Source organism: Carcharhinus amblyrhynchos, chromosome 16 (genome assembly GCF_965287045.1).
Source record: "Carcharhinus amblyrhynchos chromosome 16, sCarAmb.v2.hapA, whole genome shotgun sequence".
NCBI lineage: Eukaryota > Metazoa > Chordata > Chondrichthyes > Carcharhiniformes > Carcharhinidae > Carcharhinus > Carcharhinus amblyrhynchos.
The window spans coordinates 427,118-441,113 of record NC_137339.1 but is presented as its reverse complement, the minus strand read 5'-3'; the positions used below and the strand labels follow the sequence as shown (position 1 = coordinate 441,113).

At 43.9% G+C, this 13,996-nt stretch overlaps 1 protein-coding gene across 2 annotated transcripts in view; it reads right to left on the bottom strand.

Moving 5' to 3' along the window:
- LOC145353766 (short transient receptor potential channel 4-associated protein-like) overlaps window positions 1-13,131 on the bottom strand; it is a 113,239-nt gene extending 100,108 nt beyond the window's left edge. For both annotated transcript variants that reach the window (XM_080204540.1, XM_080204541.1), the window contains exon 1: window positions 13,003-13,131. In XM_080204540.1, the coding sequence (XP_080060666.1) occupies window positions 13,003-13,128 (126 nt within the window). In that variant the 5' untranslated portion in view covers window positions 13,129-13,131. The remainder of the gene's footprint in view (window positions 1-13,002) is intronic.
- Window positions 13,132-13,996: the final 865 nt, after the last annotated feature.

Sequence of the window (13,996 nt, the reverse complement as noted above, 5' to 3'; positions counted from 1 at the left end):
AATTATAAGGATGGCATGGGAACACCTGGTCACTCAGCTTCCCGATTTGGAAATATACCACCTTTTCTTTACCGTTGCTGGGTCAAAATCCTGGAATTCCTTCCTTAACAACAGAGTGTGTACACCACGTGGACTGCAGCAGTTCAAGGCAGCAGCTCAGCACCACTTTCTCAAGGACAATTAGGAATGTGCAATAAAGGCACCCAACTCATGAATGAATTTGGCCTTTATTGCAAGACGATTTAAGTACGAGTAAAAATATCAAAGTATAACAAAGAACAATATAGCACAGGAACAGGCCCTTCGGCCCTCCAAGCCTGCACCGTTCACACGCCCAACTAGACCATTTGTTTGTATCCCTTTATTCCCATTTTACTTCAATTGTATAGAGCCTTGATGAGACCACACCTGGAATAGTTTTGGTCTCCTTACCCAAGGACAGATGTCCTCGCTGTAGAGGTAGTGCAACAAAGGCTCGGTAAGTTAATTCTTGGAATTGCGCAATGAGGAAAGATTAAATTGACTGGTTTTTATTCTCTTCAGCTCAGAAGATGCAGGATGGATGTTTCCCTGGCTGGTGGGTCTTGAACAAGAGTGCACAGTCTCAAAATAAGAGGCAGCACATTTAGGATGGAGATGAGGAAGAATTTCTTCACTCAGACTGGTGAATCATTGGAATTCTCTGCCCCAGAGGGCTGTGAAGGATCAGTCAATGAGTATGTTCAAGGCTGAGATTGATAAGATTTCTACATATTAAAAACGATATGGAAATAGTGCAGGAAATGCAGTATATCAGCCATTCTCTCACTGAATAGAGGAGCAGGTTCGATGGGCTGAATCATCTACTCTTGCTCCTATTTCTTACATTCTAGAAGGTGCTGAGTGGATCAAACAGATGGATTTAATCAATTAGGGCTTCCCAACTCCTGAGAAAGACCAATGTCCACTCATGCCAATACAAAAATTCACCACTATTGTCTGCTTTCTATCCCTTAGGTAATTATGGGTCCAAACTACCATTGCCTCTCACCTCTTTGGTTAATTTATTTATATTCTCACACAGAATATGGCCCTCATTGGCTAGGCCAACTTTTATTGCCAATTCTAATTGACCTTGAGAAGGAAGTGGTATTGAGCTACTTTCTTGAACTGCTGAGGTCCATGTGGTGTGGGTCCACCTTCTTGGAAGAGAGTCCCAGAATTTTGACCCAACATAAAAAATACAAGGGGTAGGTTATTCAACCCTTTGCATCTGTTCCACCATTCATTATGATCAAGGTTGATCAAAATCAATATCCTGATCCCTCCTCCTTCCCATTTCCCTTGATCACTTTAGCCCCAAGAGCTATATATCTAACTTCTTCTTGAAATCACACAATGTTTTGGCCTCTACTTTGTGGTAGTGAATTCCACACGTCCATGACAGTTCCAAATTAGAATGCCATCACCCAATTCAGTTCAAAGGCATCTTAGTGGCTTGCTAGGCCAGTGAACAGTCCACCACATTACTGTGAATCTAGAGTCAGATGTAGGCCAGACCAGGTTAAGGACGGCAGATTTCCTTTTTAAGGAAACCAAATCAGTTTTGAACTTTTAATTCCAAATTTTTAATTGAATGTCGTGGTGGATATATCTGGATCCCCAGAGCATTTCCCTAGATCTCTGGATAACTAGTCCAGATATTCCAATTAGAATCACTGTAAAAAGGACAAGATTGAAAGCTCTGGTACTGCAGTTGAAGGAGGGGAGAGAACATATGACTCTATAACAAACAAGCAGGCCATTCAGCCCTTCAAGCCTGCTCTGAAATTCACTCAGCTTGGTTGATCCCCTATCTCAATGCCATATTCCCGCTTTCTCCCCATACATGTTGATGCCATTAAAAACTAAAACATTATCTACCACTATCTTCAACATATTCAGTGGTTTAACCTACACAGCTTCCTGTGGTATAGAATTTCCAACATGTACCGTCTTCTGTGCATAGATTTTTCCCTCATCTTGGCCCTAAATGTCTAACGCCTTATCCCAAGTCTGTGACCCCCGGGTCTAAATCTTCCCTGCACCTATGTGTCCAGCCCTATTCAAACTTTATGCATCTCAATGGGATTTCCTCTCAGCTTTCCACACACTAATCCCTTCTCATAGAGCAGTTCTGCCAACCCTGGTCACACCCTAGTGAACCTCTGCTGCACTCTAAGTATATCCTTTCTTAGGCAGGGAGTTCAAAAATTGCATGCAATACTCACCAAGCCCCCATACAACTGCTGTAAGGCATTTCCACTTATGAACTCAAATCCTCTTATAACAAAGGCCAACATACCTTTTACTTTTTTTAATTGCTTGCTGTACCTGCCTCTCCACTTTCACTAACTGGTACACAAGAACACCCAGATCCATATGTACATCCACACTTATCAATATGCCATCATTTAAACAATACTTTTCCTTTCTGTTTTTCACAAAGTGTATAATTTCACATTTATCCATGTATTTACTGACTCAACTTGTCAAGATCACCTTGAATCCTCCTCGCATCCTCTTCAATTCAATCTGGTTTTGTGTCAGCAAACTTGGAAATATTACATTTGGTTCCCTCATCCAGATCATTTATACATATATAGGGCCCAAGCACAGTTCCCTGCAGTCAGCCACAAGTCACCTCTGGCCACTTGGAAGACCCATTTACTGCAACTCTCCGTTTTCTGTCAAACAATTCATGACCCATGCCAATACATTACTCCTTATCCCATGTGCTTTAATGATTTCCAATAACTTCGAGGAACCTTATCAAAGACTTCGGAAAGTCCAAATACATCACATCCACTGGTTCTCCTTTACCTAATCTAGTAGTGACAAACAAAAACACTGCAGTAGATTTGTTATGCATGATTTGCCTTTCATAAACCCATGCTGGCTTTGTCTAGTGTGACAATACTGTGCCTTTACTTTAAGAAATGCATTTATCATGTCTTTTGTGCAGGATCTGTTGTAGCAGTTTGTTTTTTTTTAAAATCAGTGGACCCATTCTGTCCGGATCCAGCAGCACTATATTGTTACTGTAGCAGCATAATTGATCTTAATTACTACACTATTTGTTTTAATCTGGACTAATGCAGGGTTTTGTTATTTTGTGATTTTCCCTGGGCTATTGCAGTGTATGGTTTTGTTAGGTTGATTGACAAGTAAGGTTATATGATGAGGTACAGCCAGGCTTTCAGGGACCTCAGAGCAGCCTGATTTTAGGGATCTTTGGCAAGAGATCACTTTCTGCACACCTCTTACTCTGGCTGAAGTGGAGATTGGAATTTGACAAGAAATAAGCCTCCTTCTCAGGTTCGGTTGTCTGGGGTTGGAGCTCTCTGGTAGTTGCTGCACGAGAATTATAAGACCAGTACCTGTCTAGACCACTCTCCAGATGTGCGAAAAGACCATAAATCTAACACCCCACTTAAACATCTTTGTTTTTATATGTCCAAAAAACAGACTGCTTTGAACTCTGTGAAAGCTAAATGGTTCTAAAAACAAAAAGGACTTGCGCCCATGGCAGTGGGGGAGAGAGAGGGCAATACTGCTAAATTGGAACAATAGAAAAAGCTAGCTGTTAAAAATTATACTTTGTGTTTAAGTACTTTAATTGGTAAAAATTATGCTAATTGTTATGTTCTAAATGCATTCTTAAAGTCTGTTTTGATAAAAGCTTCCCAGTGGGTCACTGAAACGAAACACAATGCTCACCCTAATACCAAAAACAAATGCAAAAGAACAAAAAAAGCAAAAAAATTACAGCACAGGAACAGGCCCTTCAGCCCTCCATGGCTACATCAACCATGCTGCCCGTCAGAACTAAAACCCCCCACCTTTCTGGGGACTATATCCCTCGATTCCCATCCTACTCATGATGCCCCTTAAAAGTCACTATCGTATCTGCTTCCATGACCTCTCCTGGCAGTAAGTTTCAGGCACCAACCGTTTAAAAAAAAAAATCTGTCTCGTACATCTCCTTTAAACCTTGCCTTTTGCACCTTACTGTGCCCTCTAGTAATTGACTCTTTCACCCTGGAAAAAAGCTTCTTGCTACTCACTCTGTCCAAGCCCTTCATAACGTTGTAGACTTCTATCTCAGCCTCAACCGTTCCAGTGAGAACAAACCAAGTTTCTCCAACCTCTCTTCATAACTAACACCCTCCATCCTGGTAAATCCAAAGCTTCCACATCCTTCAAGTAGTGTGGCAACCAGAATTGAACACTATATCCCAAGTGCAGCCTAAGGTTCTATAAAGCTGCAACACAACTTGCCAATTTTTAAATTCAATGCTGCAGCCAATGAAGGCAAGCATGCCGTATGCCTTCTTGACTACCTTCCCCAACTGCTTTGCAACTTTGTGACTTGTGCACCTGTACACCCAGATCCCTCTGCTTATCAATATTCAACGGTTCTGCCATTTACTGTATATTTCCCACATGTATTAGACCTTCCAAAATGCATTGCCTCACATCTGAGATTAAACTCCATCTGCCATCTCACCCCCTTAAGTCTCTAACTGATCTGTATCCTGCTGTATCCTCTGATGGTCCTTTTGCTATCTGCAATTCCAAGTTGTGTGTCAGCAAACTTACTCATCAAATAAGTTACACTTTTCTCCAAAAAATTTTTATATATCACAAACAGCAAAAGGTCCCAGCACTGATCCCTGGGAATGCCACTTGTCACAGCTCTCCATTCAGAAGTGCATCCTTCCTCTGTTACCCTCATATGACTGAGCCAGTTCTGTATCCACCTTACCAGGTCACCTCTGATACTATGCAACTTCACCTTCTGTATCAGTCTGCCATGGGGAACCTTGTCAAATGCCTTACTGAAGTCTATGTAGACAACATCCACTTCCTTAACTCAATCATCTTTGTCACTTCCTTGAAAACCTCGTTCAAGTTAGTGAGACATGACCTTCCCTTCACAAATTCATGCTGTCACGAATATGTCCACTTATTTCCAAATGGGAGTAAATCCTGTCTCGAAGAACCCTCTCCAATAATTTCCCTACCAATGATGTAAGGCTCACCAGCCTGTAATTACCTGGATTATTCTTGCTACCCTTCTTAAACAAAGGAACAACCTTGGCTATTCTCCAATCCTCTGGTGCCTCCCCTGTAGCCAGTGAGGATACAAAGATTTCTCACAAGGCCCCAGCAATTTCCTCCCTTGCCTCTCTCAGTATTTTGGGGTATATCCTATCAGGCCCTGGGGACATGCCTCTCCGCCATCTGGTCCACAATACCAGCCCCCTTAATATTTCCCAAATGTTACCATGTCTTTTACAGCAGACTATAACAGATGTCAGGGAACTTAAAGCCATTAGAAGAACAAAAAAAAGGACACCCCAAGTTCCAATCCAGTTTTTAAAAAAAATTTGATGGCTGGGATAGATTGCAAATATTTTTGATGTTGTGGTTAACAATTCATTTTACAGCTACAGCTGACACAATGTGATTAACTGTGATGCCACCAGGAATGGTTCAGGGGCAATGATCTAACTTGAAGGCCACAGTCAAAGCCATTCCTCATCTTCCAGTTGCGTAGAAAGAGTCCATAATTTTCCTGGCATGTCCTCAAGCAGGTGAAGGTTGTCCAGATGTACTTGATCTCAGAATTTTGTATTTTTGCCCTGATGGGAGGTGGAAGAGAGAATGTCCAGGATGCGTAGGGTCTTTGATTTACGCTGGCTATTTTATCCAGGCAGCAGGAAGTGTAGAGAAAGTCAGTGGATGGGAGGCTGGTTTACGTGATGGACTAGGCTACGTTTATAACCCTTTGTAGTTTGTGATCTCAGAGCAGAGGCCATACCAAGCTGCAAGACTTCCAAAAATATGCTTTCCATGGTGCATCCATAGAAGTTGGAAAAGTTGGAATGGACATGCAGCATTTCCTTGGCCTCCTGAGAAAGTAGAGGTGTTGGTAGGTTTTAACTATGGTGCCAGCATGGAGGGATCAGGAAGGTTGTTGGTGATCCGGACACAAGCTTGAAGTTCTCGACCATTTCCACTTCATCACTGTTAATGTAGGTAGGAGTATGTCCTCCAGTACGCTTCCTGAAGTCGATGACGATCTCCTGCATTTTGCTGAAATTGAGGAAGATTATTTTTGTTGCATCATTTTGCTCAACTCTAAACTCTTTCCTGTACTGTCTGGTCATTGTTTGAGACCCAAACCATTACGGTGGTGTCATCAGCAAACTTGAACATTGAGCTGGAGTGAAATTTGGCCACAGTCATTGATGTATACAAAGTATAGTAAGGGGCTGAGGGCAAAGCCTTTTGGGACCTTGGTGTTAAGGATAATGAGGAGGAGGTATCATTATCTATGGGTTAGGAAGTCTAAGATGAAGTTGCAGAGGGAGGAGCTGAACCCTAGGCCACAGAGTTCTGAGAGGCGTTTTGTAAGGATCATGGCATTGAAGGCTGAGCTGTCGTCAATAAATAGGATAAATAGTAAGTGCGCTTGTTATCCAAGTGTTCCACGGTTGTGTGTAGGGCCAGGGAAATGACATCTGCTATGGACGAAAAGTAAACTGTAGTGGACCTAAGCAATCTGGGAAACTGGAGTTGCTGCATGCCATGACTAACCTTTCAAACCATTTCATAATTCCAGATGTCAGAGTCACCAGGCGATCATTAAGGCACGCTGCCTGGCTTTTCTTTGGTACAGGGATGATGGTCGTCATCTTGAAGCAGGTAGGGACCTCAGATCTGAGTAAGGAGAGGTTAAAGGTATCTGCAAATACCCCCACCAGCTGGCCTGTGAAGGATCTGAGTGCTTGGCCAGTTATCTCATGCAGGCTAGCTGCTTTCCATGGATTGACTTGGCCAATTTGACATCTGTGATGGTGACCTCGAATATTGGTTTGGCCAAGACTTCAGAGGCAGATGGTGTCTTCTTACTGACCTCCTGCTCAAAACGGGCATAGAATGCATTGAGCTCATCAGGAAGGAGTGCATTGTTGCACCCCTCCATGCCTTTGCTTTTTAGTTTAGGTCTATATCTTGCCACCATCAGTGTGGCTAGCCTGGGACTCTAGCTTGGTCTAGTACTGTCTCTTGGCATCCTTGATAATTCACCGTAGAATATCACTGGCTGACAGCTAACTATGCAGTTACTGACACAGGACCTCAAAAAAAAAACTGTCTGAAATCCCAGAGCCCATGCTGGAATACACTCCAACTTACAGACTGACAATACTCCATCTCAATGGCATGCTTCCTAGCTGACTGCAAGCATTATTGACTGCAACCTAATAACTGACTCGGTTGGAGAAATCCCTTCCAACCTAGTAACCAAATAAATCAAAGTCTCGGGCATCCTAAGATGTGGCCCAGAACTAGAAATACTCCAACTCCAGTTGGTCATAGAATTCTATAATTGGCAGTTGTTTTTAGCACAAAGTTATAGTCAAAAATAGAAAAAAATTGGAGATGCTGGAAATCTGAAATAAAAATCTAAAGTCCTGTTAAACCTCAACAGTATCTGTTGGAGAGTGTTAACTTTCAAGTTTGTTCTTTCATCCAGAGATTTTCCAGAACTGTTTATTTCAGAAATAACAAAAGGTTAAATCACAGAGGAGGCCATTCAGCCTGCTGTGTCTGTGCTGGCTCTCTACAAAAGCAATTTGTGTTTTTGCATGAGAGAATTAGGAAACCAAGGTACATCGATTTTTAAAACAGTATAACTCCGAGTTTTTTTAAACAGTTACCTGCAGAACAAGCCCCAGTCCCCACTTAGTTTGAGTGACGAACCATTAGATAATGCACAAGTTCTCCCCGTCCCCACGCCTTCTCCTAATGAATGAGAAACACCAGCACCTCCCCACACCAAATGAGGAACACCCTTGTGGCAAGGTTAGACAGACTAGGCTTGCATCTGCTGGAGTTTCAAATAGTAAGAAGCTACTTGATTGAAACACAAGATCCTGAGGGTTCCTGTGTGGGAGAATCTGGAACTAGGGGACACTGCTTAAAAATAATGGGTTTAAATGGAATTTAAAATGGAAAGGTGCTGAATTTATTTGAGGGTTGAGGATCTTTGAAACTTGCTTCTTGAAAAGGTGGTGCAAACAAAATCTTTAAATATTTTAAAGACAGGCAAGATAAATTCTTTGTAAGCAAGGCAGTAAAAAGTGATTGAAGGTGGGTGGGGTGCAGATTTGAGGTAACTGTCAGATCAGCCCTGACTTTACTAAATTGGTGGAGCAGATTCAAGGGATGAATGGCCCACCCACCCTTGTTCTACACCTCAGACGGATTATGGCTGGTGCACCTCTGAACAGAGACATTTACAAATTCAGATCTTTCAAAGATGACCAGACAAGTTGACAAGGCTGTTAAAAAAAGTGTCCTTGGCTTAATAAAGTACAAAAGAAGCTATGGTAAAACTTTGGAGACGATGTAGATTGCATCAGAGACAGACTTCAGTAATGTGGAGAAACTGGAATTATTCTTAGAAGGATTAAGCAAAGACTAGAGGTGTTCAAAACTATGGAAAGTTTTAATAGTAAAGAAGGATAAACTATTTTCAGTGACAAGAGAAGGAATACAGAGATTTAACAATCAGCAAAGTGATGAAAGGGGTGAAGATGATGTTTTCTTTCTTCACAGATTTCATGACTCCAGAAGACTGGTGCTGGTTAGGCTGTGCTGAATTCTCCCTCAGTGTACCCAAACAGGCATCAGAATGTGGCAACTAGGAGATTCCATAGTAACTTCATTGCAGTGTTAATGTGATTGTTTTTGCAGTAATACTGCAACTTTTAGAACATAAGAAATAGGAGCAGGATTAGGCCATCCAGCCCCTCGAGCCTGTCCCGCCATTCAATAAGATTGTGGCTGATCTGATGGTGGTTCAGTTCCACTTGCCTGCCTGTTCCCCATAACCCTTAATTCTCTTATTGGTCAAAAATCTGTGACTTAAAAACATTTAACGAGATATCCTCCACAGCTTCAATGGGCAGAGAATTCCAAAGATTCACTACCCTCTGGGAGAACAAAGACTACAGCACAGGAAACAGGCCCTTTGGCCCTCCAAGCCTGCGCCGCTCATGCGTCCGACCAAACCATTCATTTGTATTCCTCCATTTCCAGTCTGTTCATATGGCTATCCAGATAAGTCTTAAACGATCCCAGCATGGCCACCTCCACCACCTTGCTTGGCAGTGCATTCCAGGCCCCCACCACCCTCTGTATAAAATACATCCTTCTGACATCTGTGTTAAACCTTGCCCCCCTCATCTTGAACTTGTGACCCCTTGTGTTCATCACTTCTGACCTGGAAAAAAGTTTCCCACTGCTCACCCTAAGCCCTTCATAGTTTTATACACCTTTATTAGGTCGCCCCTTATCATCTTGCGGTGAAGGATCCTCTTGGGGAGAGCGATCATCGTATGGAGGAGTTTCTGGTGCAGATGGAGGAGGAGAAAGTGGGTTCCCGGACACATGTCCTTTGTTTGAATAGAGGGGAGTACGGTAGGATGAGAGAAGAATTGGCGAATGTGGACTGGGGGAGTGCATTGGAGGGAGGGTCTGCTGAGGAGCAGTGGAGGATCTTTAAGGAGATCTTTCTTGGTGCTCAGCAGAAATTTATTCCGATGGTCAAAAAGGACTGTAGGAGGAGAGGTAATAAGCCGTGGATAACGAAGGAGGTGAAGGAAAGTGTTAAATTAAAAGCGGAGGAATTTAGAGTAGCTAAGAGTAGTGGGCGAGAAGAGGATTGGGAAAGGTTTAAATGTCAACGAAGATTGACAAAGAAGCTGATAAAGGAGGGTAGGAGAAACTATGAAGCTGGGCTAGCGCTTAATATAAAAAAGGATAGCAAGAGTTTTTATAAATATATAAAAAGGAAGAGGCTGGCTAGGGTGAACGTTGCTCCTTTAGAGGATGAGAAAGGGGACCTAGTGGTAGGAGATGGGGATATGGCTAAGGTATTGAATAACTTTTTTGTTTCTGTCTTCATGGAGGAGGACGTGAATAATTTGCCGGGTGTTAGCGATGGAAAGGTGGTAGGACTGGAGGGTCTTAATGACATTACTGTTACTAGAGAGGCGGTGCTCGACAGACTGGAGGGGCTGATTGTGGACAAGTCCCCAGGACCGGATGGAATGCACCCGAGGGTTCTGAAAGAAATGGCGGAGGTTATAGTGGATGCATTGGTGGTTATTTTCCAGACGTCACTGGATTCCGGGGAAGTGCCGGAGGATTGGAAAACGGCTAATGTTACGCCGTTGTTTAAGGGTGCCAGGCAAAAGGCAGGGAATTATAGGCCGGTTAGTTTAACGTCTGTGGTAGGTAAAATGTTAGAATCCGTCATTAAGGAGGAAATTGCGAGGCATCTTGAAGGGAATTGCTTGATAGAGCAGACGCAGCACGGTTTCATTAAAGGGAAGTCGTGTCTGACAAATTTACTGGAGTTCTATGAGGATGTGTCTAGGGCGGTCGATAGAGGAGAGCCGGTGGATGTGGTCTTTCTGGATTTTCAGAAGGCGTTTGACAAAGTACCTCACAAGAGGTTATTGCAGAAGGTCAGGGGACTTGGAGTTGGGGGTAGGGTGTTAGCGTGGATAGAGGATTGGTTGTCAAATAGGAGGCAGAGAGTGGGGGTCAACGGGTGCTATTCGGATTGGCGGATGGTGACTAGTGGAGTGCCCCAGGGGTCGGTGCTGGGGCCTCAGCTTTTTACCATTTATATAGATGATCTGGAGGAGGGAACCAAGTGTAGGGTGTCAAAATTTGTGGATGACACCAAGATTGGGGGAACGGCAAATTGTGCGGAGGGTGTGGAGAGTCTGCAGAAGGACCTAGATAGGCTGGGCGAATGGGCCAGGAAATGGCAAATGGAATTTAATGTTGGCAAGTGTGAGGTGGTCCACTTTGGTAGGAAGGACTATTACTTACGTGGCAAAAAACTGCAGCAGGCGACGGTGCAGAGGGACCTCGGGGTCCTTGTGCATGAGTCGCAAAAACCCAGCTTGCAGGTGGTCAGGAAGGCGAATGGGATGCTGGCCTTCATAGCGAAGGGGATTGAATATAAAAGTAGGGAGGTCTTGCTGCAGCTGTATAGGGCATTGGTGAGGCCGCAGCTGGAGTACTGTGTGCAGTTTTGGGCGCCGCACCTGCGCAAAGATATTTTGGCCTTGGAGGGAGTGCAGAGGAGGTTTACTAGGCTGATACCGGAGTTGAGGGGGTTGAGCTATGAGGAGAGGCTGAATAAACTAGGCTTGTACTCGTTGGAGTTTAGAAGAATGAGGGGAGATCTCATTGAGACGTATAAGATGATGAATGGGATGGATAGGATAGAGGTGGGGAGACTCTTCCCGCTCAAAAAAGACACTAGGACTAGGGGGCACAGCCTCAAGATAAAGGGGGGCATTTTAGAACGGAGTTGAGGAGGAACTTCTTCACTCAAAGGGTGGTGAATCTCTGGAATTCTCTACCCGTTGAAGTGGTGGAGGCTGCCTCGCTAAATATTTTCAAGAAGCGGGTTGATGGGTTTTTGATAAGAGAGGGGATTAAGGGTTATGGGGAGAGGGCCGGAAAGTGGAACTGAGCCACGACAGATCAGCCATGATCTTATTGAATGGCGGGGCAGGCTCGAAGGGCCAGATGGCCTACTCCTGCTCCTATTTCTTATGTTCTTATCCGTCTTTCCAAGGAGAACAACCCCAGTTTACTCAATCTCTCTTCAAGTAGTTCCTCAACTCTGTTCTAAATTGACTCCCCCTTGATTTGAGGCTGTGCCCTCTAGTTCTTGTTGTTTCCAATCTAAGTGGAAATAACCTCACTGCTTCTACCCTGTCTAGCTCCTTCATTATCTTACATGTCTCTATAAGATCTCCCCTTAGCCTTCTAAACTCCAATGAGTACATAAGAACATAAGAAATAGGAGCAGGAGTAGGCCATCTAGTACAGGCCAGTCTACTTAATCTCTTCTCATAAGCTAACCCCCTCATCTCTGGAATCAACCTGGTGAACCTTCTCTGCACTCCCTCCAAAGCTAATATACGCTTTCTTAAATAAGGGGACCAAAATTGTACACAGTACTCTTAGGTGCAACCTCACCAGTACCTTGTACAATTGCAGTAAGACCTCCCTGCTTTTATACTTCATCCCTCTTGCAATAAAGGCCAAAATTCCATTTGCCTTCTTGGCCACCTGCTGCACTTGCAAACTGAGTTTTTGTGATTCATGCACAAGGACCCCAGGTCCCTCTACACAGTAGCATGTTGTAATTTTTCACCATTTAAATAATAGTCCATTTTACTATTATTCCTTCCAAAATGGATAACCTCACATTCGCCACCATTATACTCTATCTGCCAGATCTTTGCCCACTCACTCTTCGCAGGATTTTTGCAGTAACTTCATTGCAGTGTCAGTTTAAGCCTACTTATAACACTAAAACTTTAAACTTCGTGTGATCCGAAGTGCACAGATTGAAAGGGTAGCAGAAACTGATTCAATTGCAACTTTCAAAACAAAATGGAGAAATAGGTGAAAATAAAATGTACAGGTTTTGAAAGAAACAGCACAGGGAAGACTGGATTGATGGCCTGCTAATGCTTATCAACCTTGTCAAAGATCAGTGAGTTTATACACAAAAAGTTTAAATAATATTTTGGGTATAAAAATATAATCCTTCCATTGTTGGATTAACAATCCAGGTCGACATTAACATTCCAGTGAATTCGAACACGGCAGTTTAAGAACTAGAAAGGAGTTTTAGGAGGGTTTAATAAGACTCCCATTAGGATTAAACCATAGGATTTCCTCCATAATCCACACTTTGCCTAAACCCGAGAATGTGATCACCATTCCTTGATAAGGGAAGGAACTGATTACCGGCTCCCTTCGAATGAAGCTAGGCCTACAGCAACCACTCACTCGCCACCCCACTCCCAAACGGAGTCCCAGGCTTCCGCGGCCTTCGCGGCGGGCGACCAATTGACTCCCCAGGCTTACCTGTGAGACTCTGGTGGGCCCGTGCCCCGTATAACGACCATGCTGAAGGCGGGGTACAATATTCTGGGCTCGGCTGGAGCGAGAAGCGGCGCTCGGAATCTCCGGATATCCAGGTGCGGCCGCCATTTCCCTCACAACGGAAAAGAGCAGCCCCGCCCCAACCGTCATTCCCATTGGCCCAAATTGGACAGACCCCGCTCCATCCGGCACATCCATTGGCCCAAATCCGGACAGACCCCGCCCCATCCCGCGTTCCCATTGGCCCAAATCCGGACTGACCCCGCCCCATCCGGCGCTCCCATCGGATCACAGAAGGAGGACACTGGGCCCGTGTACCAGTTTTCTAAATGGGCATCATGCCTGGTGTCATTGCCCTGCCTTTTCCCCGAACCTTCGCCCATTGTTTCTATTCCAGTGATCTAATGCCCTCTGGAATACTTCGGTTCAATTTTAGTGTATTTCAGACTCAGCCACTGGTCGGGTTGTGTTCACGCGATGCAGTGCAGGGAGGGGCCTCAACAGTGGCCAGGCTGCATCCTCATCAGGATCCCGATCCCCATACGGATCCCCATCCAGATCCTGATTCTAATCCAGATTCTCATCCCAAACCAGATCCCAATCCTGATTCGGATCACTATCCTGATCTCCATCTAGATCCTAATCCTGATCATCATCCAGATCTTGATCCCAATCCTAATTTTGATCCCAATTAAGATGCCAAAACCAATCTAGATTCTCATCCCAATCCAAATCCCACTTGTAATTCTGGTCTACTTCCAATCCAGATCTAGATCCTGATGTGAGAAACACAGCTCACAGTTAAACAATTTAGTCAAGTCAAGTTCTGAAGGAGCAAGATTTTATTTGACGTTCTTGCAAGACCGGGTGTCTAGCGAAATAGGCACACTTTACATAAATTGGCAGCACATTTTATACTTTTTTACAAGCATTGTAATGGCTTTGCAATATGTTGTTCTCCCCTAATTGGTGGTCC